This window comes from Phasianus colchicus, chromosome 1 (assembly GCF_987193195.1).
Source record: "Phasianus colchicus chromosome 1, bPhaCol1.hap1.1, whole genome shotgun sequence".
Lineage (NCBI taxonomy): Eukaryota > Metazoa > Chordata > Aves > Galliformes > Phasianidae > Phasianus > Phasianus colchicus.
Window position 1 is genome coordinate 104,717,211 of NC_143436.1, and position 15,207 is coordinate 104,732,417.

The window sequence follows — 15,207 nt, forward strand, 5'->3', positions numbered from 1 at the left end:
GGAAACCAGCCTGAGGATTTTGCTGACACTACCGAGAAAAAAAAGTGCTTCTCAGGCCTGAGCACAGTCAGTGGAGCACCAGGAACCCTTATGGCCATGGAGCTGGTGCAGATCTCTCCTGGAAAGGCCAGAGATAGCCCAAAGGATGTTGCTGGCCAGTTACGGAGGACAATCTTGTAGCTCCTCTCACAGTGGACTGTATTTTCAGCCAGTGTAAATCAGCGCAAATCAAGTGGCTCGACAATTTTGCTCACTTAATTGACAGACTGCACCTCCTGATACAAGCTGAAAAAAAATAGGACAGTGAGAAAAACAGAGCAGCAGCCATAGCGGTGCTACTGGCGATTATGAAGGAGCTGTTAGTTCTGCCAGTTATTAAAACCATTCAAGTGACAGATAACAGTAATATATCTTCTGACTTGTTTCACAAATCCACACACCCTGGGTTTTCTGTGAGCACAGCAAGTGTTGAGCCTAGAAAAACAATGCCATCTCATTACAAAGCCCTATCAGCACCTGAAACACAGATTAAATTATCAACACATAACAAGGCCAAAGTGAAAACCGTTCTCCGAGGCACAGTTCTTTCAGATTTAAACTATGGCTGCTAACTGCTAACTGGCTTTCTAGGTACTGGTCTCACAAAGCAGTTATTGCTTTTATGCTGGCTAAAAGAGGTACTGCATCTTTCCTCAGTGCCAAGGGTGTGTCCTGATGGAGTGGCTCTGGGAAGGTGCAAGAAGGCACCCACGAAGCAAGCTTGCCCTTACCACCCACATGGTGCCAGCCTCTCAGGAGGGCCCCATCCCTACCCCTGCCAAAAGTCTTATCACTGGGCTGGATCCACACAGCCCCAGTGACTTTCTGAATCAGCCACCAGGTGTCCCCATGGAGGAGTCACCTCCCCAGATTTTAAGCACCAAGAACTTCCAAGTAACACAATTTCCTCACAGAAGAGGCAAGTCAGTCCTTGACAAGAGCCTAACCTATCTGCTGCAGGATCCTGGGATAATCTGGAATTGCTGGTAGCTGTGCAATAACAGCTCCTTTCTGGAAGGAAAATGAAGAAGAATACAGAAACTTAATCAATGTCATCTCAAAAGTATTTCACTGTAACCTTAGACAGATTTCTAACTGCACAAACTGCACGTGTTACTTCCCGTAACTCATTAAAATACCTGACAATCTAATGAATACTCAGTATTTCTTGGCTCCCAAGGGCAGCAGCCTCCCTGCAGCTTCCCACTACTCCTTGCTCAAGCAGGGTCGCCTGGGATGGCATTGGAGGGGACCACAGGGCTCTCCAAATGCGAGCTAGGACATCCTTCTGGGTAATCATTCATGGAAATGCAGAACACATCTTCCCTTGTAGGAAGTAATAAAACTCTCCTCTAAACAAGGATGCAGGGCTTAAAAACCAAACCAGAGTGACGAAGTTGCTTTATGACTTGCTAAATTGGAGTGATGCAAAGCAGGGCTGCTTATCTAGCTGCACACAGGCCAGCTCACACTCAGAGGTGATTCTGCCTGCCAGATAAACAATACCAACCACCGTCTGCTATGCAAACACCAACCTGGAGGTCAGCTTGTAAATAGCTGCTGTCAGCTTGCCACTTCACAGGAACACAGGATAGAGTCCCTGTACCTACCAGCTGGCCCAGAGCATCAGAAGGTGTGAACAGCTCAAACCCCAAATTCTTACTTCTGTGGCTAATGCAAAAGGACCTGCCTAGGTCATCAAAGCCTCTCATTGTGGCACCAGGCAACACCAGCCATTTCCTGAGCTGTCTGCTTGTCCTCACACGTGTGTCTGGGAAGAAAAGCTCACTGGGAATGGCGCAGGAAAAATCTCCTTTCCTGGTACAGGATTTTAATTTGAAATAACTTAGGTTAGAAGGTAATGACAATGTAAATTTACCAAATACAGATGTTAAATACCACAGCTTCCCTTTCCATTTCAGCTTATTATCTTATCTCCTTGATGGCAACATAGTATCAGAAACACACAAAACACACTGCTCCCCTGTAATACAGCAATTTTGGAAGTGTTACTGTCAAGATGACATTTTATTACATTTCAGAAATATGCTAATTTGATCATGAGTTTCATTTAGCAGTATGAATGCTCAAGAACAAATACGAATTGTGCTTTTCTTAAAACAATTTTAAATGGAAAAAAAAGCTATAACTTCTCAGCCAGCCCCTGTCCCCTTGAAGCTGTGTTCTTTTGCTCTCCTCTGGAATTTAATATCACATTATCTCTGCAAGGAGCCACATGAGGAAAGCAATGCGAGGTAAGCAGACAGGCGATTCTGTCATCCATTTTCATAATTTCAATTTATGTAAATAGGCCATCCACTGCCAAGCCAAACACAGGGTTACCACAGTGGGCTGAATAAACAATATTAGCTTTCAGCCAAGTAAATATATTAGCTATCATCGGACACAGCCTCACTGAGGTCTCCAGGGACAAGGAGCATGCAGAATAGCAAGTGGTCAGCACACTGCAGAGCTGTCAGCAAGCAGAAAGGCAGACAAAAATAACTATTGTTGTCGAAATGTGCAATATTTGCACATGGGATGCTCTGATGGAATAGTTTTAAGGGAAGGCTGATAACTCCTCAGGTTAGATTAACACTACGCATCTCATTCACAACTGTGAGAGCTTTTGTGCTGAACAGGGCACTTAAAGAACCCTCACATGAGAAGTCCCACTCTGCCCCAGGAGGTTTTCACTGGAATATGCTCATCCATTACATATTCTGTGTCCAAATTCAGACATCAAGCTTTGGCTCCAATTAATCCAAATTCTACCCTGAGCCCAAATTATTTACCTTTATTAGAGATCATTTATACTGCTTTTAGAATTGACTCGTCCATCCTATGTGGATTGCAGGTGTGCAACACCCAAATGTTGTTTCTTTGCCTGACAGGATATTGCAAGTATAAGACTGTAAGTGTTTTGAAACCTTAGGGTGATAATATGCTACATAAGTGGAAAGCAAAGATGATTACCAAAAAAATAAGTTGCGTTTTTTTAATACAAAATACCATACTAACAAAATTCTCGCTACTCTTCCAGGAAAATCTCAAACATTCCAAGAGATATATTTCACCAAAGTCTTGTACAAAATATGATTAGTGCTGCTTTAGTTCCAACAATAATAAGTAAGTGTTAAATCTGTGATGGCTGCTTATTTCTTTTTCTGCAGGTTTACATTTCCAAAGCAGCAGATGAGGAGAGGCCTTAAAGCTCAGGGACTTGCTGAAGGATTTGATCCAAACAAAAGAATTAAGAGCTGCTATCACGTAACATTTAAACACCATCATATTATAAGTGCTACTTGTAAGTGAGTAATTTATTTTGGGTCTTTCCAATTCTTGCCTTCTGTCCCTGAATTCTCCTCAGTACATTATCAGAGTGTTCCTGTTTTTTGTGTTCTCCATGGGGATTTGTTGCAGAGGCATTGTGAAAGGAAAGAACACTGCTTACCTCCAGGTTCTGTCTCACCCAGCTGCTGGAAGGAAAAAAACAAATGCACAGGCAGCACAGGAGCAAACAGTACTGGGGAATCACTGATCAAACCAGCAGTAAATGACAGAGCATCGGCATATACATTAGGGACAGAATTTTATATGTTATTCCTAGCCTGCAAACATTGGTGCCTTACGGGCTGCTCAGCAGCTGGAAACAGCTATAGGGCAACAGGACCCTGGTTATGCTTTCCTTGGATCACCTTGACTAAGGACTATATGAAGGACTGGGGTAGCAATAGCTTATACAGTCCCTTTATGCTTCAACAGCAGTGCAGGAAGACCACAAGGCACCCCAATATAAGGTTCACTGCATCTTGGCCAATGAACAGATGATGTTTTAACACTAGCAGATCCTTAGTACCTCTGGTGCTTGTTACAAACTGTACCACAGTCCTCAATAAAGAGAGAACCTAGAACATTCAGCATTAAACCAAGCCTCCCTTTTGTGCAAAGGGAATAATTCCATTTAATGATAGCAGTAAAAACCTCTTATCTGTGTGAATGAGCCAAAAGAGGGAGGTAAGATGACGTAGCATGCCTGCTGTCTGTGGTATTAGTGCCTCGCCATCCCATACTAAACACACATACAGTAAGAACCCAGATATATCTTCAGTTTTACAAAAATAAATTGTTAAAAAAAGAAAAAAAAAAAGAGTTTTATGATAGCGTAAGTTATTTCAAATGTAAATGTCCTTACTTTTTTTTTAATGGAGAAAAATCATTAAGAAAACTTCACTGAATCTCTAAAGATTATATTAACTATGGAATTTCCATCTAGTTGTGGTTATAAATCTCAAAGGAACTTGTGACCGCCCTGTGAATTAATAGCTCATTTCCTTTAAATTTTAATCACTCCCATGCTCCAAACTTTGTTTCTGTTTCTTAAAGAGGTACATTTAAAATCAAAACGAGAATTTATCTTTCTAGGACAATACTGTTCAAACACAGAACGAGTGCTATAGCTTTTATTTGGATTAGTTGCAACTACACTGTGAACATCAAACTGCCCTCTTGCCCAGTTTTTGACCCAGAAGTATATTCATTAATAACCGTGCTCTCAGTCAGTTTGATATTACTTACTGCAGGGAAACCAGTACAAAATGGAACAGAGTAATCCTCTGAGAATCCTTCAAACTCTGTGAAATCTCGGAATTAGCTAATAAAACAGAAATTGTTCAGCTGAGGGTAGAGAAGGTGCGCATGTATCTGAGAAATGCAGGGAGCTAGTGCAGGGAATGGATTAGTCAGCTGAGATGGGATTTGTCTTGTACACTTTCTGACCCCACCACAACTGATGCACCTTGGTAAGTGGCATCTGAAGTGGGAACAAGGGAGCATGGAGTGGCAGAAAACATTGAGGAAACTGTGGTGATGGAAAAAAAAAAAAAAAGTGCTTTTTTTTTTCCTTCTGACAGCTGAATTCAACAAGGTACCCAAGTTTACAGTTTGCCCCATTAGAACCAGTGCATGGAGTCCCCTCTGGAGTACGTAGTAATTAACTATTGACTTCAACAGGATGAATGATCCATTGCATCCACTCACTGCCTTGAAGTTATATATGCATTTAACTACTTTGAACTGATGCCTAGCAGACTATCAGAACTTTCTTGGAAGCTTGGATGTACAGATGACTGAACAAAATGACAGTTTCTTATCAAATGTAGGGATGTACCCTTCTCCTGGATAAAGAAAAAAAAAAAAAAAAAGGAGAAGGGATACAAAATAACAGACAGAAGAAAAAAATTCTTACGAAGAACAGTTCACTCATGATGTACTCTTCCAGGCCAAGTCTTCAGGTAAGTCTTACTAAATGCTACGAAAATATTCACCTTTTACATGACCAAACCTTACAGAAAAATCTTACAAGCTTCCAAAACAGACCACTGCAAGTGATAAACACAAAATTATCTCACCTTTTCACTGAAAATACATTTTAGAAATAAACAGTGCAATAAAAGAAAATTAATTTTGCTGAATCCCTGAAGAATGTTTATTTCCTCCACTCCAGTGAGTCTTCTGGAAGTCACAGAAAGCATTTCAGTGATTTATACCATAATGCATCCATTTTCAGTCCAAACTCTAGCAGTCCTCCAAACGATGTAAAACAGATGATCCACAGAGATGTCAAGAACTCAGAACCACACTAGCCTTTTTTCTCACTAATAATAGAACATGCATGTTTACAAAAATTTCCAGTTTTCATTAAAATAATATTCTACTTCTGATGACTACATGATAAAAAACCAACAACACAAAACTTCCAAAAACAAACAGCCAAAACAACTCAGTTTTTTTTTAAGTCCCAAACATTTATAAAAGAGTTACTCAGATGCCTGTGCAAAAAAAGAAAAAGAGGTGGAAAATGTGAAACGGGAGCTATCTTTTGATACTTTCTGTTTGGCAAACAAAAGTTTTTTTTTTCCATTTTAAACTGCTTGTCACAACATGGAGTCAGAATTAAAAGCACAATGGGCTAAAGAAGAGACGCCCTAAGTTTTAAATCTGGTGTTGACAAGGGTTTCCTCTGCATCCGTCATAAGAGCAGACACTGCTCTGGTCGTAAATCTGATTGCACATTCTCTACTGAAGGATATGAGCTAGAACAATAGGCATGGAACAAAAAACAATGGAAGTTCAACCGCTTTACAAAGGTCACATTTCGACTATCAGCTCTTTCTCCAGCAGATCTTACAATGAAAACACAATCCCAGGCCTTTCTTTAAGCTGTAGTTTGTTAATCAACCCCCCGTGCAGAGCAAGCTGGATGCCACCTCTTGAACAGTTTTTCCCAGGCTGAAGCGTGAATAGCACACTTACATAGGCATGGCACATGTTAAAGACCAAGGATTAAAAGTCTGAACGGCTATCCCTCTCTTACTCAGAATGAAGGGGAAATTGTTTTAGTCCAATTACTGGCGTCCTGCCCTCCCCAGTGACATGTTTACAGCCAGCCCAGTGCTTAAAAAACCATCCTCAGGCTCTGCTTCTGTCACCTAGCAGTTTAACCTGCACTGCATGCTCTTTTGAGGAGACTCTCCTGACCAGAAACCTCAACACAAGACAAATAATTACTGAATCAGGTTTTTATCTTACCTGCTGGCAATGTGTCAGAAATTCCAGAGTCAGAGGTACGAAATGTTAACTGTCGGGCAAAGTGCACTTTTCCACATTGTCAAGAAGTACTCCAATCACAGGAAATTTTGAACACTGCACTGATGAAGAGGAACCCATTTTTATTTTAAGCAGAATATCAAACAGCTGAAGTGCAGACATAGAACAGTCACCAACCCATATGTTGCTTCACATATTTACTGTGGGATGCTTGAACGTATCTAATTTTAATTATTTGGAATATACAGTGAATACTAAGCTTCCTGATTTTTTTAAATTCACTATAGAGTTTAGAGGCTATGCTACTCTTAACACCTAAAATGTTAATTCTATCCTTCAGTGTGCTCCTCCTCCATTCCCACCCTCCATTCCATACTGCCACATCAGGTGAATCAACTTAAGGGACATTCTTGCATGAAAAAAAACTGTCATTCTCTGATGTCATCTGCATTTCTCACAGTACTAATGGATATGAAGTATTTCACATCAAACGCCACACCTAGACACACTCACCATACACAGTTTTTTTCAGCTTTGCAGGCTGAGGCCTACACATGATTTTTACGCTGTTTTTTTCTGCCTCCTTTCCTCCCATTCTTTCTGTCTGCCTACCTTCCTTCCTGGCTACACTGAGCAGCCTCTGGACTTTGGAGCTTCGAGGAGTGCTGGGGTTTGAGGCTGGAGCTGAAGGCAGTAACCAGATGTCTCCAACTCCTCTGAGTGACAGAAGGTGAAGCACTGCTGGTTGGTTAGTTACGAAGATATTTTTGCTGGAGGCAAATCTGGAGCAGGTTTGAGAGAAAACACACTGCAGTCCTCTCGGTCCCTTGCCCAGCAGCAAGCTGCAGAAGCAGATGCAACATGGGGAAACTGATAAAAGGTCAGTCACCCATGATTCTACAGGCATTGAAACTAGCTTCTGAGGAGGAGGGGAATTTGTGTTTCTTGACTTCAAGAGTAGGATGATGCCAAAGGCTGGAAAGGGCATCCTAGTGCTACCTTTTGATGAGAAGTGAAAGGCTGGGCAGGAGGAACAGTCTGACCATCCGAGTGTTCTTGAAACTTTTCTTTTATTGATTACAATTCTATTACACTGCCCATGTCCAAACAGAAATCTGCAATTTGTCCAAGAAATACAGCGTTTTCAGAAGAACTAACTATTGGGCACTAGATGCATAAACAGGAGAATAAACAGAAGGAAATGCATATGCATCAGATAAAATAATGTCAGTTTGTAATTAATGAAAACTAGTGGGAAGGGAAATACAGCTGGAAAACTAAGGCTCTAACAACTTGCTCTGAAAGGGTATCATGAAAAGCAGGGGGAGAAGGAGGAGGAAGGATGTGTTATTTTACATTAGAGATGCTCATGAATTTACAGACCACAGATCTTGAAAGCTTACAGATTATACCTAAGTCCAGGCTAAAGGTGGTGTTATGGGACTTTTTACAGTCTTTGGAATCCTAATACTAGAGTGAGCTGATAACTCTGCATCTGTTCTTCATGTGCAGAAAGAAAAACAGGCTAATCACAGATGCACACAGCCTGGAGGATGTTTGCTGAAAACCTCATCTGACTAAAGAAAAAAACTCCCCAGTGCCCTAAAAAGATGACGATTTCCTCAAATAGAAAACTCCAGAACCCTACATGGAATATCTCAATGTTGAATCTCATTTTAATAAGTGAAGAGAGAATTAATCACCTAAAAGCTAAAAGCTGCCTAAGTATCAGTGATCATGATCTAGTCACAGTGACTCTGTTTTAAAATTAGGATACACATTATTGGCTGATGTTTCTATTCTGTTTGCACAATCATAAGCATACGAGTCTAGAAAAAAGAAGAGTGAAAGGCATAAAATAAAACATGGAATTCTTTTAAAAAAGAACCTACTGTGTGTTGAAAGGTTCTTCCAAAACTGCAAGGAAAAGTTACTGTTATGTAGAAAAAACATCCTGGAGAAGATAAAGAAAAGGAACCTCAGAAAGACATGCAGAGGAGAAAAGTTAGTGATAAACAAACGAAGAAGCACTGAGAATCTCTAAAGAAGCAGATGAGCCAATAAAACACTAAAGACTACTAACAGTATTTCAGACAATAAAAAGGCACTCTAAAAATAGCCATGCAGATAAAGTCCACTCTTTGGTGTAGGCAGCAAGATCAAAAATGATGATACCGGAAAACAAAGATACTGACAGAACATAATGATGTGGAAATATCAGGGCACATAGCTTGTTGGATTAAATCTCTAAAAGATTTCTAAACTCAGTTGTTCACAGTAAGACACCAAAAGATGGGTCACTAGCAGTGATTTCCAGATTCCAGGGATTGTGTCCTGCAATGTAAATTCATAGGTTTGTCATCTGGGGGTGAGGCGACATGAAACTTCTTCAGGAAAACATGTCACATAAAATAAAGACCAACATGGTTCAAAAACGGATGGTCATTGTTATGGAGCATAGTTAAAATCACAGTCTAAAGTCGCTTGTTCTGCCATACCACTAGATGCAAAGCTGGTGACTCTAGCAAAGAACAATTAGCAGGATTAAAGTACCAGACATGTTTTGAGGACAATGACTTACAAATTTAGATGTGAAAGAAACTAGTAAGTTCATTTTTGTTTTCAGTGATGATCATTTGCTTCAAAACAGATACTGAAACCTAGATGCTCAATTACAGAAAAAAATAATCCCAGAAAGACTTCTATCAAAACCCCGTGCTTAGCTCTGACTGCCACATTTCCAGAAGGAAGTGAAAATAATGGAGTGAGCTCAAAGGCAGGCCAAAGAATTGACCCCTGGGCAAATCTTACATGTGAGGCTGACAGAGTTCAATCAGCTTACCAATAAGGTTCAGAGTTGTCACAACGACTATTTAGGGCCACATTTCAAACTCACATATAAGTTAAGAGCTGACTTTAAGAATTTCAGCCTTCATTTTCCTGCAAAATTTTCCAGCCATGTTAGTAAATTAACTACAGAAGAATTTAGCAGGGCAGGTGGTAAATTCATTAACGCCTGAAGTTTTCAAAACGAGATTATGCATGTTTGTATAAGGCACACCCCATGCAGCTTTTAGTGAGAAAAAAAAATATATGCAAAAACAATGGCTCAATCACCCAAAATGTCAGGTCAGAGCAGCAATAATGACTTCTGACTTGTCTTAGAGCTTATGAATTGAAGTACTTACCCATAAAAAAATGAGAATAATGAAATACATCCTTCAGGTCACACTGACAAACAGTGTTTGTAAAAGCCACTTCAGCATGCATACAGATACATACAAACCTTTCTAACATGCCAGTGTCACTTGCATTTCAGTTCTAACTCAACAGCTGTTTATGTTGGTTAAATAAGTGCACAGAAAAGTAGGTGTGAACCTGGTATTAAGCATGGTTTGAATATCTCAGCAGTCGTTCCAAAGAATCCATTGATCAATACCTCCCACAGCATAGCTCTGACATCAGACTAGGCAAATGCCAACGATGTTCATGGGCAGTGGAAGAGGAAACCCACTTGCTTTGCTGCTCTATGGAAACCTTCCTTCTCACAATGTGATATACCGTGCTACTGTATCTATCATTCCTAACCGTGTATGAACAGGAATGGGTTATTCAAATGCAGCATATCTTCCCATGCATCTAAACAGGACAGCTCTCTTGGATGGAAAAAAGAAAATTAAAAAAAAGTAAAGGAGATATTCCTAGGTGAGAGGAAAATAAAATCACTTGTCATTCTCCAAAAGTAATCAATCTTAAATACATGCTTTCGTATTTCCAAAGGAATGAAGGATTCTGATGCTCCATCATCATTTTTTATTTACTTTAGCCCAGGAACTGTCTGATCCACTTTAAATGCTGTGGATCAATTCTGTATTAAAATGCCATCGCTATGCCTACTCTTTCAAACTGCTACATAATAAGCTGAAGGCAACAGTGACACCGGTACAGAGCCTGCAACAGAGGTATCTTTCTAGAAAAAACTACTACTTTTGAATTCACTCCTTTCCAGGCACTGAGCAATCCACCTGATATACCACATCTTCCTTCTCTGGTTTCAGCTAAGAATGCAAACCAAAAATACATAGAGTCATACAATTACTGAGATTGGAAAAGACCACTAAGATCATCTAGTCCAAGTGTCAACCCATGATCACCATGCCCAATGACCATGTCCCACAGTGCCACATTTATCCTTTTCACACACAGACTGCATGCTAATGGGTGAAGAAATTACTGATGAGGTTGACAAAAAACAAGGTTAGATGCCCTGTCTTGAAGAACATTTTGTCTTTTGTTTAGGTTTGTTCTCACATACAAATGAAATACTTCTGGGTTTTAACTTAAGCCCAGAGCCTGGAGTCAGGTCGACTAGCACACAGAATTTCTCTTCTTCCTCACCAATGCAGAGCTAACACCTGCACTGGAGACTATGATTTTTATTGAGTTACACCTATACTTTCCTCTAGCCAGGAAATATTCATATCCACTCCATTTCATCTGCATTGGTTCTTCTAAGCACTGTGAAATATGCTACTCACACCACAGTGTTAAAGGATCAGATTACCCTCACCTTGAACCTATTCAATAAACCCCGTCAAGAGCCAAAGCACAATTTAGTGAAAACAAACAAGTCAATAATAAGAAAAAAAAAAACAGTAATCAAAGCAAATAGGATCTAAATTGCAAGATATTTGAATAGCAACTCAACTCAGGTATAGTAACAAAGCATTTCAACAAAAAATACAGGTTTTCTACATACAGTCCTCTTCATTTGAAGAGCTTGAAGCAAAGTTCTCAGCACCTGTACAGCTTGCTTCCAAAGGCTTCAGCAGCGTACACAAGTTAAGGACATAACCTTCAATCTCAGCAAGCTTTTTGGTATAAGCATGCTTCAAAAAATGCATGCAACGTGAAACCTTACAGGATTAACAACGTTTGTTAGCAGCAAAGAAAGAAACAACTAAAACCCCCCAAACCAAACCCTGTCAGTGTTTACTGCCAAACAGAGTTTCCAGCAACCTGAATTTACATCAAGTTCATGAACAGTGAGCATCATTTGTTCTGAAGAGCAAACATACTTACGAAAGGACATTCCCAATGTAAGCATAATATGAACAGCAGTAGGGAGCGGTCCCATCACAGCAGTAAGCCTTGCAGTCATTATCACACTGAGCCAGACAGTCTTCTGCTGAATAAAAATAACATTCATGCAGTCAAACAGCAGCAACAACAAAAAGCCATAGAATACAGCTTTAAAGAAAATGCAATCTAACAGTTTTATACAATCACAGGACTTCACTTGAGGCTTGGCCTGACCCCATAATCCAAATGGCAGCCAATTCCCTCTCATTCCAAATTTCAGTGAGAAGTTCATATTTAGATGCTTTGTGTATGCATATTTCGTAGCTGGCTGTATCAATCTCTTCTCATACTAAATCATTTAAAATAAAAAAAGAGCACTTCAAAATGTCAAGACACCACGGATTATCTTTCTGTATTCCAATGAAAACTCCAGAGAACTACCTGAGGCCAAGCTGCCTCCCACAGTGCACTGCTGGGTTGGAGGAGAGGAGAATGAAACTGTCTGTGAACTGGCTCCTGGCCCATGTCCCTGCTGGAGTGGTCCAGAGTGACACTTAGGGCTGCTTGGGGTTCCCCAGCCAGCAGCCAGCGCTGCCCTTGCTCTATACTAGATTGAGTGCCAACTCCATCTTGGTGGGGCTCTGCCAGCCCAGCCCAGCCCCACTGCAGCCAGCTCTGCATGCCACCATGCCAAAGGCCTTCTTGCCTAGGAAGCCAGAAGTGTCCTCAGTAGCAATGCTCCTTGGGACTGATGAACAGCTCCAACTGCGAAACAATAGTAAGCAAGTTCTTTACGACTAAAGGATGTGGAAGGACATATTCTTTTATTTTAAAGTTCAATCCCCTGTTTGATAATCATTTTGTGGTGTTGCAGAGCCCTAGGCCATGTTCCCCATGGTAAATGACAGATTTCTTCCGTCTCATCCCATGCTCTCCTTCTTGACCATCAAGAACTCGCTCATTCTGATGACTCCATTAGCATTTGTAGAATCACAAAATCATTAAGGTTGGAAAAGACCACCAAGATCATCTTGTCCAACCACTATGCCTACTAACCTCATCCCTCAGTGCCACACCATGAACACCTCCAGGGACAGTGACTCCACCATCTCCCTGGGCAGCCTGTGCCACTGCCTCACTGCTCTTGCTGAGAATAAATTGTTCTTAAATCCCAACCTGAACCTCTACTGGTGCAACTTAAGGTCATTCCCTCTTGTCCTATCATCATTACGTGGGAAAAGAGGCCGATCGCCACCTCACCACAACCTCCCTTCAGATTGCTGTAGAGATCGATGAGGTTTCCCCAAGCCTTCTCCAGGCTGAACAACGCCAGCTCTCTCAGCCATTCTTCACAAGATGTGTTCCTGCCTGTCATCCATTTTGGCCCAGCTTTCAGTGTGCTTGGGTCTGGACAACCCAACCTCATCGTAGCAACCTCTGTTGACCACCTCCTGCCCATAAGCTCCCACCTTGTAGCAAGACTTCTCTGCATGTGGCTGCACAGCAAGCTGCTTGTGCTGCTGATCCAACCTAATACTCATCATCTTAATTTCACACAACAGATTTCAGCATCCCATCACCTGTGCAGGAGCAGGGACAAATGCCAAAGTGAGGGTGAGGGCAGGAGAGGCCACACGCAACTCTGAGCCTGCACTCTCAACCTGAGCAGTTACCCCTTTTAGAGAAGGGTTACACACCACAACGCGGCAAGACAGACAGCCCCACCGGTCTGCAGGCTAGCAGAGCGGCCGGACAGGAAAGCGACCCAACGCCTTTGCGATCCAAGAGGGCTTTAAGCACTGCACGAGAGAGGGATGATGAAACACCTCTCTTAATTCAAGCAGCCCGCGCTCTATCAGCAACGAGGATCCCTCCTTCTTGGGAAGTTACTGCAAGTGCTGAAGTTGGGCAGCGCTCGGGGTGCCACAGCAGCCCCTGTGCTCATCGGGTTACACGGGCCGTCTCTCCCAAACCTCCCGCACATTGCAGCCAGTCCAGCCACGAGAGGCCTTGGGGCGGGGGAAAGACCCCAGCACCTCCCGGCACGGCAGCTCCCTCCGCACTGCCCCCGCCCGCATCTCGGACGGGCACCTGGCGGCCCTCCGGCGGGGCCCCGCATCGCCCCCAGCCCCGCCGCTCCCCCAGCGCCCCGGTCCCGCTGACCTGCGAGAAGAAGGAGGAGGAGGAGGAGGAGGGTGGGCAGCGGCACCCCCCGCGCCCGTCCGCGCCGCCCCGCTGCCTCCATGCCGGCAGCGGGCGCGAAGCCGCCGCCCGCCCCGTCGCGGCGCGGAGGCGGGCCGGGGACGGCGGGCGGGCGGGCGGCGTCGTCGGGCCGGGCCCGCTGCCCCCCGCCGAGCGGGGGCCGCCCCCAGGCTGGACCCGCGGCGCCGTGGGTGGTGGCGGCGGGGCCCCCCCGTCGCGGCCCGGCCCCCGACGCTTCCCCGCCTCCCCGCCTTTGTCCGCCCCGGGGCAGGGCTTCTCCTCCGCGGGCGTCGGGGGGTGAGGAGCTGGGTCGCTGGACGTCCCCGCCCTCCGAGCACCGGGAAGCTTGGCGTAGCTCTCCAACCTCGTAAATGAAAGCTCCCAGTTTTGTTTTGTTCTTTATCTTTTCCGCTGCTGGGATCGATAGTTAGACCATGCTTGGAACCACAAAGGCAGCGTCAATGCACGGAACGTGATGTGCGTGTGAGATACCGTCTGAGGTAGTGACAACAAAATAGGACCTCTCCAGGTGTGACCAGGGGTGCCCGCCCTGCTCCCAACAACAGGGCGTGAGCTGAGGGCACAGCAAGCCCCAGGCCAACCCTACCCTACTGCTCACTATTGAAGTTGCTCTGTGATAAGACCTGAACTGTAATCTCCAAAGTGTTTTTCAAGAGTGATTTTTGATAACCATTTAAAATGCTGCTGTAATTAACCCTGTGCAAGAATTCCCATCGACGGGGCCCGGAGGCCAAACGTTTGCCCCATGGTCTCACAGAACAATAGGGCCTAGTCTGACCTTGTGCAAGGAGTCACGAGTCAAGGAATGCACTTTGGGACACTGAGGTATGCGCACAAAAATGAGAAAAATCCACAGGTGTTTCTGCTCATAAAGGGCTTCCTGCTGTTGGCGGCTTGGACGGGAAGGCTGACACAAAAATATCATGATTTTTTTTTAAAAGGTTCAGCCATTGTACTCCGCTGACAACCCAACCCCCCCAAGCACTGCGTCAGATCAGCCAAAAGCCAGTTGTGTTTATCAGTGCACAAATATTTCAAAAATACATGCCTGAATCTAATCATCAGCAAAGAAAACCAATTCTTTATGTTTTTAACTACCCTGCAGCATGTATCCCTTAGTTTGTGTAACAGCCTGAATAAAAGGGGATTTCAGTTATGTGTTAGCTGCAGCAAGTAAAACTCAGACCAGGTGCACAACTTCATGACAAAGTGATCACATCAGCTCCCTGTGTCCTGCCTGGTCACAGACGGCGG

The 15,207-nt window shown here is 43.3% G+C and overlaps 1 protein-coding gene across 4 annotated transcripts in view; it reads right to left on the reverse strand.

Moving 5' to 3' along the window:
- CYYR1 (cysteine and tyrosine rich 1) overlaps positions 1-14,010 on the reverse strand; it is a 106,081-nt gene extending 92,071 nt beyond the window's left edge. For 2 of the 4 annotated variants that reach the window (XM_090121512.1, XM_090121511.1), the window contains exons 1-2: positions 13,894-14,008; positions 11,731-11,836 (exon numbers count right to left, since the gene is read on the reverse strand). In XM_090121512.1, coding sequence (XP_089977638.1) covers positions 11,731-11,836; positions 13,894-13,975 — 188 coding nt within the window. In that variant the 5' untranslated portion in view covers positions 13,976-14,008. Of the gene's footprint in view, positions 1-11,730; positions 11,837-13,893 lie in introns of all 4 variants that reach the window. The other 2 variants (XM_090121514.1, XM_090121503.1) reach the window with 2 other exon arrangements.
- Between the last annotated feature and the right edge of the window lie 1,197 nt (positions 14,011-15,207).